General features: G+C 40.9%; 1 protein-coding gene across 6 annotated transcripts in view; it reads left to right on the forward strand.

Moving 5' to 3' along the window:
• LIMCH1 (LIM and calponin homology domains 1) overlaps positions 1-25,955 on the forward strand; it is a 342,867-nt gene that overhangs the window by 222,991 nt on the left and 93,921 nt on the right. For all 6 annotated transcript variants that reach the window (XM_079919399.1, XM_079919394.1, XM_079919397.1 and 3 more), the window contains exons 4-6: positions 11,664-11,770; positions 17,066-17,096; positions 19,090-19,200. In XM_079919399.1, the coding sequence (XP_079775525.1) occupies positions 11,664-11,770; positions 17,066-17,096; positions 19,090-19,200 (249 nt within the window). The remainder of the gene's footprint in view (positions 1-11,663; positions 11,771-17,065; positions 17,097-19,089; positions 19,201-25,955) is intronic.

The following is a 25,955-nucleotide window of genomic DNA, read 5'->3' on the forward strand; positions in this document are numbered from 1 at the left end:
TCAGTTCCTAAATACAACTTGTAAATTATGCTGACAAACAATCTGGCAATATGATGTAATAATGTTATTTTGGGTGGGGGTATAGTTTGGTCATGTTTTGGAATCTAGACAGTTTCTCTGAACAGGCTGGCCTCTGAGTTCTGATAGAGCACTGTGGCATTTGACCCTCAAGTAGGCTTGAATGTCAAGTCCTTGAAAAGAGAAGCAACTGCCTTGTAGACAATCATGAGTGTGGAATCCAGAAAGAGAGAGATAAAATCAAGGTGCTGGAACTTTTGGGTCTGGCTCTCTGTTTCTGTAAATGTTCTGAGGCAAGAAGAGCTAGGCTCCAACCGCTGTATTGACGAGTAACTGTGCTTGAAAATGCTCTTCCGACAGAGTTAGGTAATTTGGGCTTGCTTCATTCTGTGGTTGGTCCTCTTTGGCATCAAGCCCGTTACCTTTGGGAAACTGAGGCAGCGTTGCAGCTTAGTGCAGAGATCCTTTCAAAAGAACATCTTTAAAGGAAAACTAATTTTTTTTTTTTTTTTTTGCGGTACGCGGGCCTCTCACTGTTGTGGCTTCTCCCGTTGTGGAGCACAGGCTCCGGACGCGCAGGCTCCGGACACGCAGGCTCAGCGGCCATGGCTCACGGGCCCAGCCGCCCCGCGGCATGTGGGATCTTCCCGGACCGGGGCACGAACCCGTGTCCCCTGCATCAGCAGGCGGACTCTCAACCACTGTGCCACCAGGGAAGCCCAGGAAAACTAAATTTGATCAGTTATATTTAGAATGTGAAAGATGGCAGTGGTAATTCTGTATTCTACTCTGTAAAGACTTTGAGAGGAAAATCCAGATCTGGTCCAGTTTTGTGAAGGTAGCCAGTGTTGCTAGTTTTATCTGCCCTGGGCCCCCTTCCTAGGGAATCACATTCTCCTTCTTTTGGAAACGGTTCCAGCCCCTATTCCTCCCCACTGTTGATTAAAATGATTCATGGTCTTGTTCACCCCATCCCATTAGTCACTGTGGAAGGGGACCTGACCCTAGGCAGGCCAATAAGGGTCTTTTCCTTTACCTGGGATGTCTTCAAACTGCAAGTGAAAAAGAGAGTTAGTCCTCTCGGGGGCTGACAACCTTCATGTATGAGATTGGAAACTAGGGGATCCATGTGGAGGAAACCTGGGTGCAGTGAAAGCAAGTAAGCCAACATGCAGAGAGAGTGGATAGGAGATGAAGCAATTCCAGGTTCCAAATACACAAAAGCCCTGGTTTGTAGTTGTTTCAAGGGGTCAGCTGCCCCTCTACCCCCTTGTGGCGGTGATGCACTGGGCTCTGTAATCCATTATGAGCCTAGGTCCATCCGGGCCTCTCTCACTTGCAAATAAGAGTGCCGCTCTTATCATCACACCTTCCTGCCCAAAACAATTAGCACATTGCCTTTCATACCGTAAGTATTCAATTAATATGCTTGAATAAATAGAAAAATTAAACTAAAGATAATAGAGCCTAATTGCTGGCTGTTTGCTCTGCCCTCTGACACAGACTCCCACTGACGAAAACATGTTAACAGATTGGCTGCAGATGCTTTGAAATATACAGCTTTATATTCTTTTTAAAAAAGTGTTTAGATACAGAATGTGGGATGGTTGACGTGAAGGGATATAAAACTCTTGGGGGTTAATGACATCTGTCTGTTGATGAAGAAGGTGAGGACATGGCAGAGAGATTTTTAAAAGCAGAGGAGGGGGCTTCCCTGGTGGCGCAGCGATTGAGAGTCCGCCTGCCGATGCAGGGGACACGGGTTTGTGTCCCGGTCCGGGAAGATCCCACAGAGAGATTTTAAAAAGCAGAGGAGTAAAACCCTCTGTAAGGATGGAGAGAAGGGCTGGCCGGGGACGCCAGAAGGATGACCAAGTGGATCCAAGGGGCCCAGTGAGGTGGGAGCTTGTAAATGCCTAGCAGCTCCAGACCCAATAAAGCACCGTCATTTCCAGTAGCACTAGAAGCAGAGCATTAGGGATTAGGGCGACCAGTAAATAGCACTCCTCTCTCCCCACCCGCCCCCGCCCCCCCAGCTGAGACATAAACACAGGAATCAGAGGTCAAAACGTCAGCTTTACTTCTCATGAGACAAACCAGAGAGTGTGGGTTTAGAGCTGCAGCCAAGTGGGTTTGCTAATCCTTGCTCCTGAATTAAACAAATTCATCCACCCATTCCTAGCACAGCAGGACAACCACAGGCCTCTCCCACCCCAGAGAAAGGCCCCTTCCTACATGGCAGAGACAGACGGGACGCATGTTTCCACGGAGAGGAAATCCCAAACTGGCTGAGCTGAGCATGCCCCATTCCTTCTCCCAGACCAACCTAGGGGAGGAAGAGTGAGGGGCCAGGAGTGTTGTTCCTCCATGGAGAAACATGAGGAGTGGGCGTGACTGATCCCATCTCAAGTAGAGACACGTGGTGGTGCTTAGCCGCCAAGGCTCATGTCCAAGGCTAACTGTTCCACCTCTGCTGTTTCCTTTTCCTGGTCAGTGTTCCCTAATGGAAAGGCGGAGAACTGGGGCTGTTGAAGGTGCAGGCATTGGAGCAGTTGAATAGACTGGTCTGTACCGAATCAGGAAAGAAAGAAGGCAACGAGAGGAGAGGGAAATGGACTGAGAGGAAAAGGCAGAGTCTGGAGATGAAAGAGCAGGTGTGTGGGAGAGAAGGGAGGAGAAACCTGGGAGGAGAGGGACTCAGACCAAGGAGTAGGATGTTGGAAATGGTGATTCCGCAGGGCAGGTGTGGGTGACGATTATGATCGTGAAATGGAGTGTACGAGTCAAAACTATTGGAATTGAGGACGTCAAAGAACTGTAAAGCCAGGCCATCGAACAGGTTGCTGTGTAGAATGTAAAGGCACCTAGAATGATGACTGTAGTCGGTGGTAAGCCTGGTGCCGGTGTCCTCCATGACTGTGACAGAAGTAGTGAGCAGGATAGAAGGTGATTATGGTGAAAACGGATGGCTCAAGCCTCACACGTGGTGAGGATTCCTCATGAGGGTGATAATGTCAGTGGTCTGGGCTGGCAAGGAAGCTCTAGGACAAGCAGGGAGCTGTGTTTCTCCTTACCTGCAGCTTTCCTAAAAGAAACAAGCAGCCAACCTTCCTTGGACTCACTGTACCTTTTCTCATAATCTCTTCTCTGCTAAACTTCCCAAAAGTGTCTCTTTGTGTTTTCCCTATTGTTTTTATTCTACACTGATTTCTTAACTTCCTGAAATTATAGGTTTTCGCCCTATAATTGCACTGAAGTTGTCCCCGAAGTCGATAATGTGCTTCTAATCAGAAAATCCATTCATTGATGACTTAACAGTTTTATCCTAATAATAGAAATAAGAGCCACAATGGAAAACATTTATTGTGCCAAACACTGTTCTATTCTAAGCACTTGACATATATTTTCTTATTTATTAGCTCCAGGACAGCCCTATGACATTGTGAGTATCCCCGTCTTTATGGTCATTCATGCATTCATTCCATGCGTATTTCTTAAATGTTTACTTACTATATACAAGAGATCATTCTAGGTCATATCTAGGTAAGGAAAAGAGCAGTGCAGAAGCCCTGGCAGGGATCTACTTGGTTTGGTTGAGGACCAGCAAGGAAGGAGCTGTGCCTGGCCGCAGGGGGCGAGGGGTGGTGGGGTCCGAGAGGTAGTGCACAGCGACTCCTGTAGGGCCTTGTAGGCCTTTGTAAGAACTTAGGCTTTCGAAGAGAAAGCTGAGGCAGAGACCACGTAAGCGACTTGCCCAAGGTCATTCAGCCACTAGCTAGCCGACCCAAATACAAGCTCCCAATGAGCTCTGGCTATTGGAAGATGGAATGTTCCAAGCTTAATTTATTATTTCTGTTTCTCGCAGATCTCCCCTTCCTCTATTCTTTAAGATGGTCCCATTCTTTAAGATGACTGAAAACCTTATCATCAACCAAACCCCCTTCCTTCTCCTCGCCTCTGCTCCTAAATCCACTCAACCGCCAAGCCAACAAGGGGTGCTTTCATCCTCCCCCTTTACTGCCCTTACTGCTTCTGGATCAGTTCAGGCTTTCCACATCTCTCCCTGAGCTCTTGTAATTCTCTCTTAAACGGACCCTCTCCTCCACCCAGTGGATCTCCCCTGCTGCCACCTGACATATTCTCCTAAAATAAAGGTCGGCTCCCAGGATTCTTTCTATCCTCATCAACTGGCCTTGATTCCTCACTGTCTAGAGAACAGTGCAAATCCTTCACAAGCTCTCACAACTCTCTCAAGCTTACCTCTTAGAACTTTCTTCCCCTCTCCAACCTTACATTCTCTCCCTGGCATCCGCTGTGCTTCTGCTCATTTCCTATCCATAAAGTGGTTTCTTCGCCTTCAAGCAGCCACCCAGCTGCCACCTTCTGGGTCAGGCTTCCCCAGAATTCCCCCAGGCAGAACGAGCAGGTCTCGCCTCTCAGTGGAAGGCCTGGTGTCCTCATTAAGTGCTCGTGACAAACTCAAATGCATTGAAAGTCTAGCGAGTGGTGATTGTGGCTGGACATTGGCCAATTAATGGAGCCAGGCTGGAACCCGTACAGGTTAGGAGAGCAACCATGAACACATGGCAGGTACAGGAAATCCCCAAATTCTATTAATTGTAGGGTAATTTCCTAGAGATATTTTGGTAATGTATTCCTTAAGTTCTGAGGTTCATAATTGCACTTCTGTTAAAGGGAGTTTGTTCGCTTCAAATGCAGGAAACCTAACAAAAATCATGTTTCTTTTCTTTTTTTTTAAGCCTTATATATAGAACAGAAATACAACAGTGGTGTTAGTTATCGATTTTCCAAAAAGTCTGGATCTTCTCTGATATGCTTGCAAATCTTTCTGAGATATCCTAATCCTTAAGATTTTTGAAGCAAGTATTTTTTATAGAAAATGTCTTAAAATAATAAATTCACCAGATGTAATCTCAGTTTACATTTTGCTACCTCCACCTGGTCTTTTCATTTATAGAAACTGAAAATTATATGTTGCTTTATATATATATATTGCATTTTAAATACCTGGCAATATAGGCGTCTGGGTTCATTTGAAACCCAAATGAGCGTTACGTTCATTTTCTGTGAACTCCAAATCCATCATCGTGTTGCCCTTTCCCTGTTGGCTGTAAAGGAAATAAAGCTAAGGAGATTGGGTAGAGCCCCCCCCCCCCCCACCGCCCACTACCTGTCTGGTTTCCCTAGAGAACCACTAAGTGCTGGTGCCTTCCTCAGAGCCAGAAAGCTGCACGCTGTTCCACAGTGGATCAAGGAAAGGGAGAAACCCCTTGCCAGTGGGAAATGACAGCAGAGAAAGGGAAAAGTAGCCAGCAGGTCCTTGCTCGCCTTCTGAAGACAGGAGGGAGAACCTAGATGAGACAGTGATGTGTCTCAGGGGGCTGCGCTGGAATGAATTGCTGGCCCACCTTTCTCCTCTCTCACTCCTGCCTTTCCCTCCTGAGGTGCTGCCTTGGGCTAAGGAAGCCTTTTCTATGGCCTCTGGAATCCTCCACCCAACTACAGCCTAGAGCATGGTTGGGCATTTCTTTTCTTAAAAATTAACATCTTTATTGGAGTATAATTGCTTTACAATGGTGTGTTAGTTTCTGCTTTATAACAAAGTGAATCAGCTATCCATATACATATATCCCCACATCCCCTCCCTCTTGCATCTCCCTCCCACCCTCCCTATCCCACCCCTCTAGGTGGTCACAAAGCACCGAGCTGATCTCCCTGTGCTATGCGGCTGCTTCCCACTAGCTATCTGTTTTACATTTGGTAGTGTATATATATCCATGCCACTCTCTCACTTCGTCCCAGCTTACCCTTCCTCCTCCCCGTGTCCTCAAGTCCATTCTCTACATCTGCGTCTTTATTCCTGTCCTGCCCCTAGGTTCTTCAGAACGTTTTTTTTTAGACTCCACATATATATGTTAGCATACGGTATTTGTTTTTCTCTTTCTGACTTACTTCACTCTGTATGGCAGGCTCTAGGTCCATCCACCTCACGACAAATAACTCAGTTTAGTGTCTTTTTCTGGCTGAGTAATATTCCATTGTATATACGTCTGGCAGGCATTTCTGAATACGCTTTCCTACTGAAATGTTGTTCTGCAAAGCCATTAGTTTCCATAGTGTAATTAGGACTCCCCTTCAGGTACATTTTGGACTAAGTCGGCCTTTCTGACTTAAACTGGGAACCACCATACAAAGACTATTTCTGTGAGATAATTACAAATGATGACCTACAAGCCGCCGTCTTACAAGTGGGCTTTTGGTACGTAGCTTGCACCTAAGTTTGAGGCTGCCTATATAAAAGTGTCAAGTTGGCAATTTATAACAGTAACTAAACAACAATAATTGCAACTACCCTTTAAAAAACAAATCTCCCATGTAACTGGCAAGGGCTATAAATACACACCATGTCTAGTTTTTTGTAGATGGATAAACTGTTCTTCATCTCACCTTTTATGGTCCCTTCTTGACCTGAGTTGACAATAAGGCCATGATAATACATAACTTACGTAGAATGAGTACCTGGAAGTTCCCAGACACTGGGCTGTGTTCTTTATATATAGTGTCTGTAATTCTGACATCCCTATAAGGTTGATGTCACCCCCCACCTCACAGATTAGAAATTCAAGGATCAAGAAGGTTAGGAACCATGCCCAAGGCCGCGTAACTAGTACAAGGATGAGGCTGGGATTCTAACTGGAGTCCTCCTGACTCCAAAGCTGTTATGTTATGTTATGTATTCCATGATACATTTGTTCTGCTCCAATTCCATTCCAATCTTTCTTAAACAAACCTCTGTTTATGTGTATCTTGAATAAATCCAGCTAGTTGATGGATCGTGAAAATTAATCCTGAAGATAAGATGCTTCTAAGTCCTTATTATTTCATCTACTAGAATTTTGTGGGGGTTTTTTTTTTCATTCTTCTAAGTATCTAGAATATAGTGCTTAATTTGTTTTAAATATTTACTGAGTACCTACTATATGCCGGTAAAACTCTGGGGGTAGAGACCATCCTGGGCCTTCCTTCATCTTGCCTTTGGAGAGAGAAGGGCAGAGAAGTACCAGGACTTCTTCAGAGAAGAGGCCCCGGGGGCGGGGGGGGTGGGGGGGAAAGCTCAGGCCTCAACCCTGGGCCCCCAGGGGATGTTCTCATAAACAGGGGTGGCCCACAAATTAATGAAATGGGAAACCACTGGGCCAAGAACAAGGAGGAGAGAATGCGTAGTAGTTAGGTAAACAGGGGTATAAATCCATATATTACTATTAGTCGAGCACGAAATGAACTCTTTTAGGAACTTTATGTTCCCCATCTGTGTTGAATTGAGGCTCATGTTACAGCACTTTCCCATTAGCCAGAAATAGTAACTTTCCATCAGTAGCACTTGAGCATTTACCTTAGGAACTTTGCAGTAGTTGTCTCTGAGGTGACCATTATTTTTTCCTTGAATTTTATGAAACTGGTTTTGCGAGGGAACTCACAATCCTATGGAATTGAATACATGTTTACAAATTTAAAAACCTTTTCTCCAAACTTTTTCTGGAAAGTTTTTAAATGTACAGATGGCATAATGAATACCCGAAAACTTTTCACCTAGAACAGGGCCAGTGGACTACAGCCTGTGGGCCAAATCCAGCCCGATGCCTGCTTGTGTAAATGAAGTGTACAGGGATGCTGACGACTTCCATTCGTCTGTGTATTTGTCTGGCTACAATGAAAGAGTTAAGTCATTTTGACAGAGACTACCACAGGCCCACAAAGCCATGTTTACTATCTGGTACTTCACAGGAAAAAACTGCCAACCTTTGAGATATAGATTCACCAATTGTTAATATTTTGCCATATTTGCTTTATTTCTTTCTCCATAACAAGCAGATGTCATTCTCTCTGTCTGTCTCCTGTGCATGCACACACACACACACACACACACACACATTTTTTTCTTGAACCATTGGCAATTGTGTTATAGACATGATAACTTATCCCTAAATAATTCATATATTTGCCTAAAAATAAAGGCATTCTCTCATATAACCACAATACCATCATCATCATCATGCCTAAGAAAATTAACATTCATCCAATAATATTATCCAACAACAGTCCACATTTAAACTGGACTTTCATAGCCTTATTTACTTTTCCTTTTTTGGATCTCGGATCCAATCAAGGGTCATACATTACATTACGTCACCATGTCTCTTTAGCCTCTAATTTTTGTTTTCGCATGACATTGACTTTTTGAAGAGTCCTTTAAAAACTTCTTTCGAAGCCTAAGTCTTAATGAGTTTGCAATACTACCCTAGTAAGAGCTAAATTGAATAGTCATTGTGGTAAATCAGTGTCTTCACTTCTTCTTTGCCAGGTTTTAGAACCAGTTGTGTTGCTTGGCTTCTGAAGCTAAGACACTAAGATGTTAGTTTTGCTTGGAGTTGTAAATGTGGGAAAAACTCAGTGTGAAGAGTAAGGCAGATGGGAATTTGCAGGATGCATTTTAGGTAATTAAAGGCACAGCTTCCCCACCAGCTGTGGTCGCTGCCCCTGTTAGCTCTTGGCTGGTGGCGGGGGTGGGGGTGGGGGTGGGGGGGCGCTTTTCTCCTGTCTGGGGTCTGGCTCCCTTCCAGCATCATTAGATTGCAGCACGGAGCTGGAAGGAGACCTGCCGTTATTTAAATCTTCCAGCCCAAAATGTTCAAGCTGGCGACGCAATGCTTCTGTGTTTGCAGTTTGTGTGCTGAAGATAGCGTGGCACTCGGGGCGCATCCGGGAATGCACGTGGGAAGAGCACCTTCTTGCCTTTCTTGAGAATCTGACGTGCCACAGTCTTGTGCCTCTGATGGGACCACATGGTGGGTCACAAGTCTGGTCCTTTTAATGGGGTCCCAAATGATTCCTAGAAAATTCCGGGACCCATCCTTTGCTTTCCTCTGGGTAAGAAACCCTCAGAGCTCCTAGGCCAACCAGAAAGAGAGTTGCATGCCTAGAAAAGACTCACCCGAACCTCTACAAACCTCTGGAGATGGGAGGGAAAATAGAAAAACTCCAAGGAGAACTGGATAATTTTAAAACATGCAAAGTAATTGCAGGAGAGCCTGTGAAGGGTATGGATGACTTCAGACTCTTACCAGCTCATGGTCAGTCTACAAGAGGTGTTGTGAAGGACAAAGATATTGTGACTGATGGTACTTCTTACCTACTGAAAAATCCAGGGGCACAGGAAAGAAAACATTCTGGGGTGGGCCACCCTCCATGGGGGGAAGTGAGATTTGAGCATCTCCTCATTGGTCTCCCTGTCTCCTGTCTTGTTCCTCTTAAGTCCTTCCTTTACACCCTCTCCCTCCCACCCAGGCCTACCCCCAGCGATCTACTTCTGCTGCAGACCTGGGCATTTACTTCTCAGATCACCACCCCTCTGTGACTTCCATAGCCTGCCTTCCATGGCCTTCAAGGACCCCATGATCAGACCCTGACTCCAAAGCCTCATCTTCCTTTGATACCGGCCTCAGATTTGATGCTTGCATTCCTCATATATGCCACGTTGTTTTGCACCTCCATCCTTTGCTAGTTGTGTGGCCTTAATGATGCTTAATTGTTCTGTGCCTCATACTGTTCATCTGTAAAATGAGGATGATAATAGTACCTACCTCATAACGTTGTGCAGGGATTAAGTGAACTAATATATGTAAAATTCTTGGAAGAATGCTTGGCATATAATAAGGGCTAAATAAACATTAGCAATTTATTGCTATTGCTCTTGTTATTTTGAACCTGGATGTATTATCTTTTTATTGCTGCATAAAAAATTACTGTAAACTTAGCATGTTCAGTCAACACCCACTGATTATCTTAGTTTCTGTAATCAGAAGTATGGACATGGTGTGACTGAAGACTTTGCTCACAGCGCTGAAATTGGGGTGTTGGCAGGGGCTGAAGTCCAAGCTGAGCTTCTTCCAAGCCTCTTCCAAGCTCATGTTGTTATTGACAGAAGGCATCTCCTTGAAGCTATAGAACTCATGGTCAGCAGGAACTCTGACTTCGCCTTCTTTGAAAAGCTCCCCTGATTAGGTCAGGTGCAATCAGGTCATCTTTCTTTTGATCAACTCAAAAGAGTGATATCCCATCTCATGCACAGGTTTCACTGGCACTCAAGGGGAGGTGATTATACAGGGTGTGTCCGTCAGTGGGTGAGATCCTTGGGGACCATCTTAGAATCCTACCTACACACTGGTCATTAGGAAATACTATGATTTTTGTTTGCTTTGTTAAATTGCACTTGGGTGAATATATGATTTATTTACCACCACCATTATTTCAGATTTTTGTAGCATCTTTCTTAGAGCATTTAGATGGATTCACATTGATCTGCATCCTGGAACCAGCCTTCATCTTTCCTTTCCTGTAGTTTGAACTACCTGATGGGACCAGTTAGCTCATCAGAAGTCTTTTAGGAAGAGGATAATTGGAGACTTATAACTGATGAACCTGCTGCTAACATCCTAGAGTTCCAAAAGTATGACTCACAATTTGCAATTCCTTCCAGAGCCATTTATTTATTCTTAATGACTCCCAACAGATGAAGACCAGAACCCTCCTCAGCTGTCGATTGTGTCTGCTACTCTGCCAGGTCAAAGTAAACTTGTACCTGCTAGAGAAATTTGTCACCATGAGGAGGGTCTTTGACATTATATTCAAAAGATTTCCTTGCCCCCTCATTTTTCCCTTTCCAATTAAGTCTAGATTTCCCCACCCCATTTAATTCAGTTTATAAGTCCACAAAGAGGTATTACTGGTCAAAACCCATTGATAAAGGATGTATTTTAAAAAATTTTTATTGGAATATAGTTGATTTACGATGTTGTATTAGTTTCAGGTGTACAGCAAAGTGAATCAGTTATACACATACATATATCTATTCTTTTTTAGATTCTTTTCCCATATAGGCCATTACAGAGTATTGAGTAGAGTTCCCTGTGCTATACAGTAGGTCTTTATTAGTTGTATATTTTATTTTATATATAGCAGTGTGTATATGTCAATCCCAACCTCCCAATTTATCCCTCCCCCGCCCTTACCCCTGGTAACTATAAGTTTGTTTTCTACAAACTGTATTTCTGTTTTGTAGATAAGTTCATTTGTACCCTTTTTTTAGATAAGGATATATTTTTGAAGATCAATTGAAAAGAAAAACTTGTTGAAGATGACACTTGGGTAGTAAAACCTATTTAAAAATATATATATATATCCATTTTGAACCAGATTCTAGGCAATAAGACATGGACAAAACTTTGAAGCAATAGGGAATTCATGGGTTTTGAGTACTGTTTCCCCCAAATTGCTAATTTCTACTTTCCAATGGCATTTAACTTACAGTTTTATACAAATGTGAAAAGGTAAAGGGAAAAAAATGAATTTGGCATAGCTGCAGGTTTAGAAGTTTGAAGTGTCTATTTATTCCAGCATTTCCTAAAGAGGTATGATTTTATTTTCCAACAGGCCATGACTCACACCTGACTCTCTCTGCCTTAATGACTGACATCCCTCCAGTAATTTGGACTATTAAAGAGGAAAGGCTGGTTCATAAAATAATATAAAATAATATAGACTTGGATTTCTTTTCTTCCTTCTAGGACAATATCATATTATTCTTGAGAGGTTGTAAAGAGCTCGGCCTTAAAGAATCTCAACTTTTTGACCCGAGTGACCTACAGGATACGTCCAACAGAGTAACAGTCAAGTAAGTAATGCATGATTTATGTTCAAGGGAAACCCATTTATGGTTTGATTTGCAGTTTTGTGATGATGATGTAAGGTCTAAGAGGCAGAGAATTGGGCATGCCTAATAAAATTAAAATGTGGAGGTAAAAACCTAGCTTTCAAAATAAACCACATTGGCCTTCCCTTGTGTATAGCTTTCATTCTGATCAAACATAATTTTTTGAAATGCAAAAATCATGTACATAGAGTTAGAATTTTAGAGAAAGGGAAGAAAATGTTAAGTGAAACTTAACAGAGGGAGAGGCAAGGGAGAAATATGCACAAATCTGTTTGGGTTAGACAAAAAGCTTTTATTGGCTCCAGTTGGGCATATGAATAGGCTCCTGGAAGACTGCAAACTCCTAAACAGATTTGAACTCTGTTTATTATGCAAAGAAGTCAATAGATTGTGGAAAAATCTATTCTTCATTTACACTTGTAACTGTTTTCTCATATGTGTCAGTGATCAAGTTCTTTGAAGATGGATCATTGGCCATTTGGCTATTGTTGACTGTATCTACTCAGTGAGCCATGTTTGGGGCCAAAGAATTCTTGGGAAAGAATGTTATAGTAAAAGAAAAGGCAATGTGCTTCTCTATGAAGAAATAGCTCCTGAGCAGAGTAATGAGATGAAAAGTCCTTTTGAGATGGTAGAGGTAACTTTCCTGTAGTTTAAAAGTTCTTTAGACTCTACCAAATTCAGATAAAACCTTTTTGAAATTAGTCAAACAGTATTTGGCATTAATATGCTTTAATAATAAGCTTGATTACATAGATAGCATCTTTGGACTGGCTATACTTCTCCTTTTGATTACTTTTGGGTCATTTTATCATAGAAGGACAGAAAAGAGAAAGAAACCAAAATTCAGAGCTGTTTATTTTTTGCTATTTGCCGATACTGGCTTTTTCTTAATGATGGGGAAAAATAATTGAAACTACTAAATGAAATCAAGTTGGAGTTCATATTGGATTTTATGATTTTGGGATTTTATGATTTATGACTGGGAATAAGGGAGAGTCAGCCATGATTGATTATGTAAAAAGCACTTCTCTGTTGTCAATGTGCCTTTTCTTTTTTGAAGTACAATTAACATACACCATTATATTAGTTTTAGGTGTGCAACATAATGATTTAATATTTGTATATATTGCAAAATGTTTACCACAACAAGTCTAGGTAACATCTGTCACCATATAAAGTTTATTTTTCTTGTGATGAGAACTTTTAAGATCTACCCTCTTAGCAATTTCTTAGCAACTTTCAAATATGCAATACAGTGTTATTAACTATAGTTGTCATGCTGTACATTACATCCCCATGACTTATTTATTTTATAACTGGAAGTTTGTACCTTTTGACCTCTCTTTAATACTTCTCATGGAAAATTTTTACTTAAGTGTAAAAAGAACAGAATAAAAATTATGATATTTGAATATATAAACCTCATTTTAGTCCTCACATGCTCCATTTATTTCTGTACCTAAATCCAGCCTCTATAAATCATTATTCATTTTAGGAAATTGTTTCAGGTTCTGCCTCATCTCACATTCATAGTTTCACCTGGGTGGCAAGTGACCAGAAACAATAGTAACTGTGTGACATGGTAGGTAATCATTTGTTACACACACATTGATTAGAGTGTGAAGGAAAGTTCACTTTGACACTGTTGGCAGCTGCATTCATTTTTTTTTAAGAGTCACTTTAAATCAATATGTTACTAAACCAGGAGGCTTCTGAGACTGATTGGTTTTAGAAATTCAGAACTCGTATCACTTTACTGCTTTTCTACAAAACCGTGAGCATCGGGAAATCTCAGGTCTACCTCTACATGTGCTACCCCCAGGTCTATAATCCTAGGCAAGCTCCCTTGCTTCAGTAGGGCTCTGTGTCTTCATCTATAAAATGGAATTGGACAGAATGTTCTTTTGTGTGTGTGTGTGTGTGTGTGTGTGTGTGGTATTCATCCTGAAGAATGTTCCATGTGCACTTGAAAAGAATGTGTATTCTGCTGCTTTTGGTTGTAATGTTCTATATATATCTAATAAGTCCATCTTATATGTCATTTGAAACTAATGTTTTATTATTGATTTTCTGTCTGGATGATCTGTCCATTGATTTAAGTAGGTATTAAAGTCCCGTACTACTATTGTATTACTGTCAGTTTCTCCTTTTATTTCAGTAAATATTTACATTATGTATTTAGGTGCTCCTTTCTCCCTCTCTTCTCCTTCCCAGACCCCAATAATGAGAATGTTAGCATGTTTGATGTTGGACAGAATGTTCTTTCAGGTATGATTCTAGCTAAAGCTTTCTCTGCAGATCTGGGAAGATGGTTCAACCAACTTCTAAAGAAAGCGACTTTAGTTCAAAGGCACAGAAAGCAACCTAAAGGAAAAAAAGGTCACTTAGACCAGTGGCACACAGACAGTCACTTCTCAATTACTGGACAATCTTCCCCTTCTTCTCTTCTTTTCTCTGTTCTTTTTCTCTTTCTCTCTGCTTCTTTTCTTTGTCTCCTTCTCTTCCCTATGCTTCCCTTCCCTTCTTTATCATACCTTTCCATCTGTCTCCCATTTTTGCATTTCTTCTCCTCATTTTCTTCCCTTTTAAGTTTTTCCTTCACTTGAGATTATTATTTTCGTTAAGCAATACTTGCCCATCGCCTTCCCCTATGTCATTTTTCACTAATTCAACAAAGATTTACTGAGCAGCTACTATGTGTCTGATACTTTCCAGTCACTAGAGAACAGGCCCCCTGTTCACAGGGAATTTATACCCTGTGTCAAGAAATGGGAAGTAAATAAGTAAATTTTTAAAAATTGCAGGGAGTCATAAGTGCTGAGAAGAAAATAAAATAATAATAAAATAGATGGTGTAAAAGATAGTGACCATGGCAATATATACATATATCAAATCACTGTGTTGCATACCTTAAACTTATATAACGTTTTATATCAATTATATCTCAGTCAAACAGGGGGGAAATAAAAAAGAAAGGTGGTCAAGAATGGTCTCTCTAAAGACGTGGCATTTCAGCTGAGGGCTGAGACATGAATGGGAAGCAAGAGCCAGACATGCTAAGATCTATAGGGTATTCAGGGCAGAGGAATCAGGTAGAAAGGCTGGGAAGAGAAACAAACTTGATGTCTAGAAAGAGAAAGAAGAGTGGCCAGCCAGTGTGGTAGAAGGGTAATGAGCAAGGACGATTGTGGTGGGAGGGGTGGTCCACAAGTGTTGTAGGTTGTTGAATTTGGCATAATTATGAAGAAAACATTTTTATTTCACTGTATGAATATTTAGAAGCACATAAAGAACTTTATATTAAAAATTATGCCATAAATTCATTTCTGGTACTTAGAAAATCTTTTCTAGTATTAGGGAAGATTGGGGCATGGAATGAGCTATCTGCTTCACAACTTTTCTGTAAGTGATGCTGGTTTAACTTGGCACTGTCCAGGGGACATTTGCAACATATGTAGATTTCATAGCTATGGAAGATGAAAGTAGAACTGCTATATTTTTCTGCTTTCCCCTCTGAAAATTGAGCCAAACATTAGCAGAGATGGAGAACCCCCTACTGACACCAATTAATAGTGGAAGCAATAGGTAGAGGGGTAGATCCCAAAGAGGAAATTTTGATGCTTTTTGAAATTGTCTTTTGAAAAATACTCTTTAGATTAGCTTTCATTGTGGGTAATTTTTCTTCTTCTTATTTTTTTTTGAGAAGTAACTTGAGTAGACTATAAAGAAGGAAAGAGGGAAAACTGCAAATGATTACTCTGTGTGTAATTTCGTGAACTCTACTGTAATGGGTGCCAGACGACCTTGATGGGACATGAAAACATAATCCAGAAGGGCATGCAGCAAGTATCATTCCAGGGAATCGCAGCAATTGGATGAAAATGAGGAAAGCCTTTGGATTGCTCCCGAGGATGTCTCTGAAAAATGTGGGAGCATTTTCACGTAATTGGTTATTACGTGGAAGTCATTCAAACAAATATTTTGTGAGCTCCTACTGTGTGCCAAGTGTGATTTTTTTTTAGAACTGGGTCACAATTTTAGTCAAAAAACAGTCATTGGCAGTGCAGAAAAAGTCTTATGTTCCCTGTTCTTAAGTTGTTTTTCACAAAAATTTCAAATCTTCTATAGATTTTTGTTTTCATCTGGTTTTGCTGCTGTTACTGTGTTAAATTATTTTAAATCCTAGCAAATATCTAAGCAGATAATGACAAATCTTTCTTTCTGTTAATAGGGGGGAATATGAAAACATGTTCTTAATCAAATCCAAATTGGACCACTGCTTCTTACAGTCTAAGTCTCTGTTGATGGTTTATCTCCTTAGTATAGACTATAGACTACATTGTTTTCTAGTCCCTCAAGTCTCAATTGACTTAAAATTGTGCATCTATTCATTAATATGTACTTTGGGTCAGAGTATGCAGCAATAAGGTAACTGGGATCTAAATATCTGGAGGAATTCTTTTTTATATAATAGAATTACATTCTCCCTCCCCAACACACCCCCCACTGAAGTTCTGTGGAAAAAAGAAGTGTAGCATTTATTTTCCTAGTATTTATTTGTTGACATGTTAAAGAAACTTTGAAATAATTTGGGAGAAATTTTTATATTTCACTGTATGAATATGTAGAAAGTACCACCAAGTAGCTTTTTTTGTTTATAGTTTGAGAATAAACATTTATGTATATTTAAGAATGCATGTGTGTATATTTGAACATAGCATGCATATTTTCTTGCTCATGGCTAATTCCCCAGCACTGATTTATGTCCATAGCAGAAAAGAACAAGTATTAGGATAGCATTGCCTCTTTTACATATATTTTCAGGTCTCTTTAATTAGGTAAGGTTTTAGAACTTCTTTAAAAGTACTTGTATAAAGAAGATTTTGGAAGTGCAGTCAGATTTCAATTTGACAGTGATATATAACCAAGGCAAAATTTTACTTTTACAGTTAAGCTTTGATTATACAAATATAAACAGTGGTAGTTTTAAATGGAATTCTTCATTTTCCAGATGTTACAAAGCATTCATCCTTCCATGGTACACTATGGAACTTTAATTCCACCTTATCCTTCTGTACTTTGTTTTCTAAGTAATTTTATTTAGTACCTGAAATCACTAATCATAGACCTTAAAAGTAATATATTCTGCTGATTTCATTATATATGTTAGCTTTCAAATACATCTTAAAGGTGTTGAAGGGAAGATCACAGTGAAGAAACTGATCATATTTTCTTTTCCTTTTTCCAAACTAGGAGCCTTGATTATAGCAGGAAGCTGAAAAATGTAAGTGTTTTAATTTCACTTTCCAAACTTTTTTCCTTCTAACTTTGATGGTTCAAGTGTAAAATTTAGCTCATAAGTTCAAGGCCTCTCGAATGCCTTGCTAGAAAGAATCTTTCTTAGGAAACAATTATATGTGCCTCTGATAGACTAATTAATGACTCTGATAGAAATAAAAATGGTAGATTTTGCGGGGAGGGGTGGTCTCTTTAATTAGATAAGGGCTTAGTCCAGAAATAAATAAATGAAAGCTTGCACTCCATTTGTAATTTGGTTTCTTAAACACAGAATGATCTGTTTTAGCACTAACATTACTTCCTTGCCATTGGTAGGCACAGATGGGATTATTAAATTAAGCAGCTGGGCAGGTTGTTTTGGGGAAGAGATTAGCATAATATAAATAGTTTTGACTGTTGTGGGCCTGTACCTTTTGTGGTTTTTTTCCTATTAATCTTTTGAGTTTTTATTAGTACCTTCCAAAATCAACTTTTTAGAGTTAGATCTTATTTTCCAAGGCAAGTATGTTAGTGCTCTTTTATTTTAAGTTTAAATTGAAGAATGTAAGAAATGACCTTCTGTATATAAAATTTTTAAATTGGCTGTGACCCTCCCCTTTTAAAGAAATTTTCAGGGTGCTATTATATTTGATTGACATTCTCATTCTTATCTTCTTTTTCTTCCTCTATAAAACCAGGGATATTTGACATTTTTCATCATACAATTTTAAACAGAAACCCCATAATCTAAAACACAACACAGTTCTATCTGCTGTTTTCCTATTACACTTTTCAAGAGAGCCTCATACTCTTAGCCCACATTAGTTATTTTATGGCTCGAGTTCATGTCCTGACACTCGCAATTTTCTGCTCTCTGGAAAGTTATTTGTAAGCAATCAGTTAAAAAATAATTTCTGGAAGTTTTGAAGTATTCCTAAAGTCACCTTTTCCCACAGAGGTAGAAAACCAGATCACATCCTAGCAATGATGCACATAACCATATCTTGGGCCTGTTGCCATCGGAAGCATGTATACATATCACATTGTCCAAAGCATTTTCTGGCCAAGTAGAGGGAGGTACAATAAATACTCCCCAGCCTAGTTGAAGCAATGAGACCAAATGTGAAAACAAAACAATAGTCTTAGCTTTTCCCTAGGCTTCAGATCCCAATAATTCAATTTTAAGGAGCTCATCTTCAGCTGACCCCTGTTGGGTTCTGTGGGAAAGTCAATGGAAAGAGCCTTTGCTTTTGCGGACAGTTTCTTTGGAAAGACAGAACAAAATGTTAACCTAGGACTGTAGCTTCAGACCAGTGAATATTCATAGACATTCTTAAACATCCAAGGTTGTTAATTGGCAGTAGTCTTGACCAGGCTAAAAATTTCCCATCTCAGATTAAGAGGAATCTAACCGTACCCCCAGAACTAGGTCTCTGCAGATTGCATTCTTCATTACATTGCTGTCTTCTGACTTTAATTAGATATATTTTGTTGATCTTGTGCTGGAAACCACTAATTAACCTTTATCACTCCTCTGAAAAATGTTTGCCAGTGGTCTTAGCAGAACCTCTGTGCCCACAAGTAGAAATTATGGGCCTTTAAAAGCACCTCTCTCAAAAGGGATTGACAACCTGTTCCATTGCTGGTCTGGGGAAAGACTCCAGAGTTTCTGAAAAATTTTGCTTCCTGGTTTTGAAGCCTTCATGACATGAAAATAATTTTGGAGGATTTATTTTTCCTCCTTGCTGTCTTATAGATCACATTCTCACAACCAAATTCTTCCTAAAACTGGAGTCTTATTTTAACTACTGAATCGTGTTTGTGTTGACCGATGCAACATTGGGTCCTTATTAAAATGATTTTACCTAGAATGGATACCTCATGGATGGTGGGCTTTGTAAATTAATGTTACACATTCTCTCCTCCTGCTTTCCTGTTAGGGAAGCATTATTGATTCTTTAGTTTAAAAGTAATTCTTTGTGCGTGGTTCTCTTTCCCAGGTACTAGTGACTATCTACTGGCTGGGCAAAGCAGCGAATAGCTGTGCATCTTACAGTGGGACAACACTAAACCTGAAGGAGTTCGAAGGCTTGCTGGCTCAGATGAGGAAGGTAACTTGACTTTTCTTCTTCATGCCGTGACGTTCAGACAAGGTGGGAAAGCAACACATTTGCTTGTTTTTAAGATCTTTACAGTTTCACGTGGTAAAATTGCACAGGCCAAATATGTCGTGCACTCAAGGAAATGACCGCTTGTCTTACCAATGCCATCTTTGCCTCATACACCCACGCCTACCTGAACTTTTATTCCCTTCTGAGAATGGGAGATCTGAGCTTTATCCAATTTTAATTCCAAAAGAGAAAGTTCAATCCGTCCGTATATGACTTTAGATACCAAAGAGCTCAGTGCTTATTTTCTTGGGGGAATAATGCCTGAATTAAACAATACAGCATTATACAAAAATGAAGACTTGCTCTGCACTTTCATCCTAAAGGTCATTTTGCTTACCCATCAGGGCCTTGGTGTGGGTGAAGTAACATTAGCCAAGTTCTTGCCTGGGTACCCACTCCGGATGGGCTCTGAAAAATTAGAAGCATTCTCTTCAAAGATGCATATTTTATGACCATTGCATTTGAATGACCTGGAAATTTGGAAAACATGTTTTGTAATAGTCAAAGCTTTATTTGTGTATTTAATTATGGGAAAGACTGACTGACCTAAGGTAGGAATTTGTCCAAGAAACAGTGCAGTGTTTTTTGTGTGGCTGCCTATGTGTTCCTTTTTAGGATTCAGCAGTGTACATTAACTCACCCAAAGTACTAGCATACAGTATTCCCCGGGAGCAGCCTCACCCAACAGGCCTTAGTGAACAGGTAAGGCTCATTTGTAATCAGTAGCATCCGTGGGTTTTGGATAAGACCCATAGTGCAGCATATATAATTAAGACCTTCTTCTTCCTCTTTTCTCTAACATGCAAATTAAATGCACCAGTGAGACCTCGTTGAGAGACATTCTGTATTTTACGGATTTTCTTTTAATACTGAAAGCAAGAATTTGCTCCAACTTTCTAATGATTTATTCTTTTTTCCTTAAAGCTAATAGTTCTAATAATTCTTTGCATTTGGCTAGAACCAGGCCGGCTCATATATGTGTAAATGGACAAAGCTTTCATATTAGTCATAACACATATAAACAAAGTCCTTGAAGCTAAATTCCTTGAAAAATAAAATAAACACACCACTCAAACACAACACATTGTTTCTTAGTCTTAACCCTTATTTGTCCTTTAATCTTTCATCTCTCTCAATAAAGGATACTTAGGGAAAATACAAAGGTAAGTTTCAGTATGGATTTGTGAAATCTAAATGTTTGCTGGTCTTATGTTAAATTTGGACTTGGATAATGATAGATGGATTATCTGTTTTAAACTATTGAAAAGCTCTGCCTCATAGTTTCCCTGCTGATTTCTCTTGGAATCTGATTTCTTCTCATTATTGATGTTTCTTATCACTAGTCCAGCTTCTCTATAATCTGAGCAGCTATTGGTCTGTGCAGCTCTCCTAACTTCCCTTTCTAGTGAGACGGTTGGTTACTAACAACTGCCTTGAAATCACCTGTTGTTGTGAACAGCTGTTACTTTTTTTTTAATGACTATAGATGACCTCACAGGACATGAGGGAGTAGTTAGTATCACTGGCCAAAGCGTGACTTAACTAAAAATGGCCAGCTGTGGTGTTCCCATATAAAGAGAGTAGTGGTCTCTCTATGTAAAGAGAGTAATTGACTTGAATTTCACAGGTCTATCCAATGCCTGAAAATATTAGATTTATCTAAAGTGTATACTATCTCATTATATCAATTAAGATTGAGTTTAACTGGGAAATGCAGACAACTCCGCCAGTGGCTTAAATAAGATAGAGTTTTATATCAAACTCACATAAGGTCTGGACATGAGCAGTCCAGGGCTAGTGTGAGGGTCCTGTGACCATCAAGGGCTCAGGCTCCTTCTGTCTTTTTACTCTACTGTCCTCAACTCACGGACACTCACCTGCTGGTCCAAGATGGCTGCACAGGCTTTGGCCTTCACGTCCACCTTTAAGCCAGGAGAAGGGAGGGCTGAGGAGAAGAAAGGCCTATGCCTTCCTTTAAACACACTTCTGGGAAGTCATGCACTACACTTCTGCTCACATCCTATTGACTTGAACTTGGTCACGTATCCATACCTAGCTGCAAGGAAAGACTTGGGGAAAGTAGATTTTATTTCATTTAAAAACTGTGTGTATTTTCACTGGAGAAGAAATGGAAAACAGATATTGAGAGACAACTGGAATCTCTTCTGCACATATACATGCTGAAATAAATTTGAAATTAAAAGCTTTTCTTTCACAAAGGAGGCTAGCGTGAAATTTTTTTATATTCATTTTTTTCTAGTGGGAGAAATGTGCATAAAAATGATTAACTGTGGTACAACTTGTTAAGTTCTGTAGTGCAAGGAACACATGTAGAACCCTTAACATAAGCATCGGACACATAGTAGATGTTCGTAGTAGGTTGCTATTGCTATAGACAAACAAGGTCTCTGGGCTTCCCTGGTGGTGCAGTCGTTGAGAGTCCGCCTGCCGATGCAGGGGACATGGGTTTGTGCCCCAGTCCGGGAAGATCCCACATGCCGCGGAGCGGCTGGGCCCGTGAGCCATGGCCGCTGAGCCTGCACGTCCGGAGCCTGTGCTCCGCAACGGGAGAGGCTGCAACAGTGAGAGGCCCGCATACCGCATTAAAAAAAAAAAAGTCTCTGAAAGCATCATGACAATGGCCTTTCACTGGGCCTGGATACGTCAGAGAAAGTCTCCCAAAGGAAGGGACACTTAAGCTGAACCAAGAGGAATTACTACGAGAATAGTGAGATTAAAGGGAGCACTGTAGGGATGAGGGTGGCCCTAGAGATCTCAGGACCTGCAACTAGAAAGTCAACGTTCTAGGTTCTTCCTCTCTCTTTCTGTCTCTCTTCTCTTCCGGTCTCTTCTTGAATTCATCCTCTCCTCCAGTAGGCAAACACTCTCTCATAGCAGAGACCATGGCCAACAGCATCCCCGGGATTATCTGCTCCTAGCTTCTTGCCCGGAAGGCAAGGAATTCTTCTCCCTGGCCCCAGCTTTAAAATTCCTAGGGTGTACTCTGGTCCAGTGTGGGTCCTATCCCTGAACCAGTCAGTGTGACCAGGGACAGGGGATACCATGATTGGCCTAAGCCAGTACTGCCTCAGAGGGTGCTATCAGAACAAGGGGTTAAAGAGGGGGGAGCTTGATGGGCAAACAAGTACAAGACCTTGGCCTAGAGCAGCAGCCATCATCAGCTTCTCTTCCCTGAACCTGCTTTATTTTTTCATGATACTTACCATTCAACTCTGTATTCAAATTTGTATTTATATACAAATTTGTATTTGTATATTTTTCTGTTTGTTTTTTGCCTTCCCTGCTAGAGCATAAGGCCCATGAGGACAGGGAATTTATCGAATTTGCATAACATTGTGTCCCCAGCACTGAAGACAGTGCTTGGCACATAGACAATGTTCAGTCAGTATCTGTGGAATGAATTGCTTCACCGACGAGAGTATGGTGGGTAGAGATGGCTCATCAGGCTGGAAAAGTAGAACCTAACACACTGCAGAATAGGATTTAGCCACCTTATAAATCACAAAGGAAGCAGAAAATGGTGAGTGGTAAAAGAGAGGCATCTGGAGTTTCTCAGATACCAGAAGTCAGTCACCAACTGTAGCTGGTTCTCATTATCTCTGACAAAGGAGGATAAGAAGAGGACAGATGAGTAAAATAATCCAAAAATATTGTGGGAGCTAGTAATTCACACCCCATTCATTAACACACTTTTACTAGAACAACCAGCAATTAGCACAATGGACAGATTTAAGTCTTATCCCCTTTCCCTAGAGTGCTCTCTGTAGAAGACAGGGTGCCACTACTGGGCATCTAGATGGAAAGCGTAGACGACGTAAGAGACCCCGAGTACAGAGCACTTAGACTGTGCTAGCCTTTGTGTTGGTTTATATCTTCTAACCCCGCTCCCAAAGCTTGCCTCTGGGTGACTTGATGGAATCCAATAAAATTGTTCATCCCGCGGATGTCCAAATCTTTATTTCTGGCTAAAGAGCCAGCCTCTTGCTTCACCCTGAGGTTTCTAAGGGACCAGCTTGGCCAAGGATGGCCACAGGTGGCCTGGTTTTCACTTGTCTAACTGACCCTGCCGTTCAGCTTCCAGCTCTCACTTGACCCAAGGTTTAATTCTTGGCTTTCTACAAAATCATGAACAGAACGGCCTTTTTGTTTTTCTTTCCCATAACTGGCTGCAAGAAAGCAGCTGGAGCTCCAAGAAGCATGTCAACTTTCTCTTTTTCCTTTCTGTTCTCCTGTGGTCTGTAGGATAGGGTGGGGGAGACATTTGGGTGTTGGGGGAAACTTGCCTGATATTATTTTCTTGAAAATCCAGTTTTGTAATTCTGTGCCAAGCAGCTTGTAAAATTGTGTCATTTCTAGATGTTACCAATGGCTCGACTTCCTGAGTGTCTGCCCTCCCTGATGGGAAATTGGGCCCAAGGCATCTAGTTATGGGATATAAATGGAGAAGGAGATAGAAGAGTATCCGTGTGTATATAAGATTATGTCCTTAACTGCATTTATAAATTTTCTATGATTTATATATTGACATTTACCTGCCAGATGAATACATAGGAGTGATTATAACACAGCTAACATTTTTCGAGCACTTATGCATCAGGTGTTTTTCTGAATGCTTTCCATATAGTAATACATTTAACCTTCCCAGCAATACTATGAGATAAATATTATTAGCTCTATTTTACAGATGAGAAAATTGAAATTGGGCAAGGTAAAATAACTTGCCCAAGGTCAGACAGCTGACAAAGGGTGGAGCCAGGATTTAAACTGTCAGCTGAGCTTCCAAGACCATGCTTTTAACCTACTCTAAACTGTCTCTCTTTTGCAGCACGTATAGGTTGGTGATCTAGGCATAAACAGTGTTTAGCGAAGGGACATTATCCAGGTTAGTGTCATCCACTGAGTAAGCAGGCAGTAGTGTCCAGCCGCTGGGAGAGGTGATGCTGTTGTTGACAGCTGTAACTGTACCAAAGTTCATCAAATGCCAGGTTTTACTGTTTGGTAGTTGAAGACAGAGTCTTGTGTTAGAATCACAGCTTTGCTGATTACTGTGTGACCTGAGTCAATTTACTCAACCTCTCTGATTCTTTTCTCCTCTATAAAATAGGGACAATGGTAACCCCATCATTGGGGAGCAGGTTGTGAGGATTAAAGAACAGAGCATAGAGAAAGCATCAAGCATAGCCCCAGACACATAGTAAGTGTTCAATAACATTAGCCATTTAGCCTATTCTCAGTGGATAAATAATCCAAGATAATTACTTGCATTTCCAAAGAAATTAAATGCAAAACCATATCCAATTTAGATGTATACTTTTCAGTTAGTCATGAATTCTTTTTCCTGCTAGTCAGGCCTGGCTTTTGTACAAGTCCTGGTTAATTTTGACCTACGAGTAAACTAAAATACCTTAATTTCCATAACTGGAATTTCTGCCTTCCTCAGGAGGGTCATGTCATCTGTAGTCCCCCAGGCTGTTTGACAACCTGTTCTTCAGGGGCACTAATCGGGTCCTCGGTGTGGCTGCAGCAGGGTACCCCCCTCAACCCTGCCCTTCCCCTTTTTCCTACTCCTTCTCCTGATGCAAGACCACTGTGCGTGCCTTGTGAATTACAGCTGCTCTGTCCCCCCAAAGGGCCCCCTGCTGGGGAGTGTGTCAGAGGATCTGGTTATAATTGATAGAAGCAGCTGGCAAAGGCACTTCCTAAAAGGCTTTGGCTCCGGCGAGCATATTAGTCAGTGTAGACAGTTTCCAAAATTGCTACCACGGAGAATTTTTTTTTTTTTTTCTTTTCTATGGGGAATGGGGAGGGGACCTGCCTGAGAATCCCAGGAAATCTTCAGTGGGACCTTCCAGTCTTTGCGGATGTCCTTCACAGCCCTGATTTTAAGCAACAGTCTGGGAGAGATTAAATTGAGGTTTATCTTTGAGTGACCGGAGTTATTTCTGTTTTCGTCAGCTTGGACTCTTGTAATTAATGCTAAGACACTGGCGGGAACAAGGCTTTTATTATAATTCGAGGGTGAGGATGGCTTTGACTGACCTTTCTTCTGCTGGAGTTTCAGTGTTTTAGTATGTGCTGCTTGCGCTGGAAAGAATTTATAATCACAGGCTGTCAAAGACAGCCATTGTTCTCACTGCTCTGAACATGTGGGTCAGCCACAAGTGCTTTCAGCTCCCCCAGTGCCAAGAGCTGGCCGAGCGCGAGAGCATGCCTGGATTCTTCCGAGGCATCAGGAAAATCATTTCACATATTTTTCCCTGCTTTTTTTTTTTTTTTTAATTTTTTGCCCCAGAAAGACAGCTCCCTTTCAGAGCAGGAATTTCCCTTCAAGGTAGCAGAAGATGGAAACATGCTGCTCCAGGATTTTACGGAACTGATTCTGCTGCAAAAACAAATGCTGTGTGCATTAGCCAGACAGCATAAACAGAAGCAGTTGTGCAGCTAAACCAGGGGCTGGGTCCCAGAACAGACATGCAGTTATGGATCCTGAAAGATGGGTCAAGGTTAAGGTTTTAGTTTCTCATTTTTGTTTTTATCTGTCATTATATTCTTGTGAATCTAAACTTGATGATCTTTTATTCTCAGTTCCTTGGACTTTTTTTTTTTTCCAACATTGTGGAGTACGAGATGCTTGGGGATTTTTTTTTTTTTTTAATACGTGTGATTTTCGGATT

The sequence above is a fragment of the Stenella coeruleoalba genome (genome assembly GCF_951394435.1).
Source record: "Stenella coeruleoalba genome assembly, chromosome: 4".
In the NCBI taxonomy this organism is placed as follows: domain Eukaryota; kingdom Metazoa; phylum Chordata; class Mammalia; order Artiodactyla; family Delphinidae; genus Stenella; species Stenella coeruleoalba.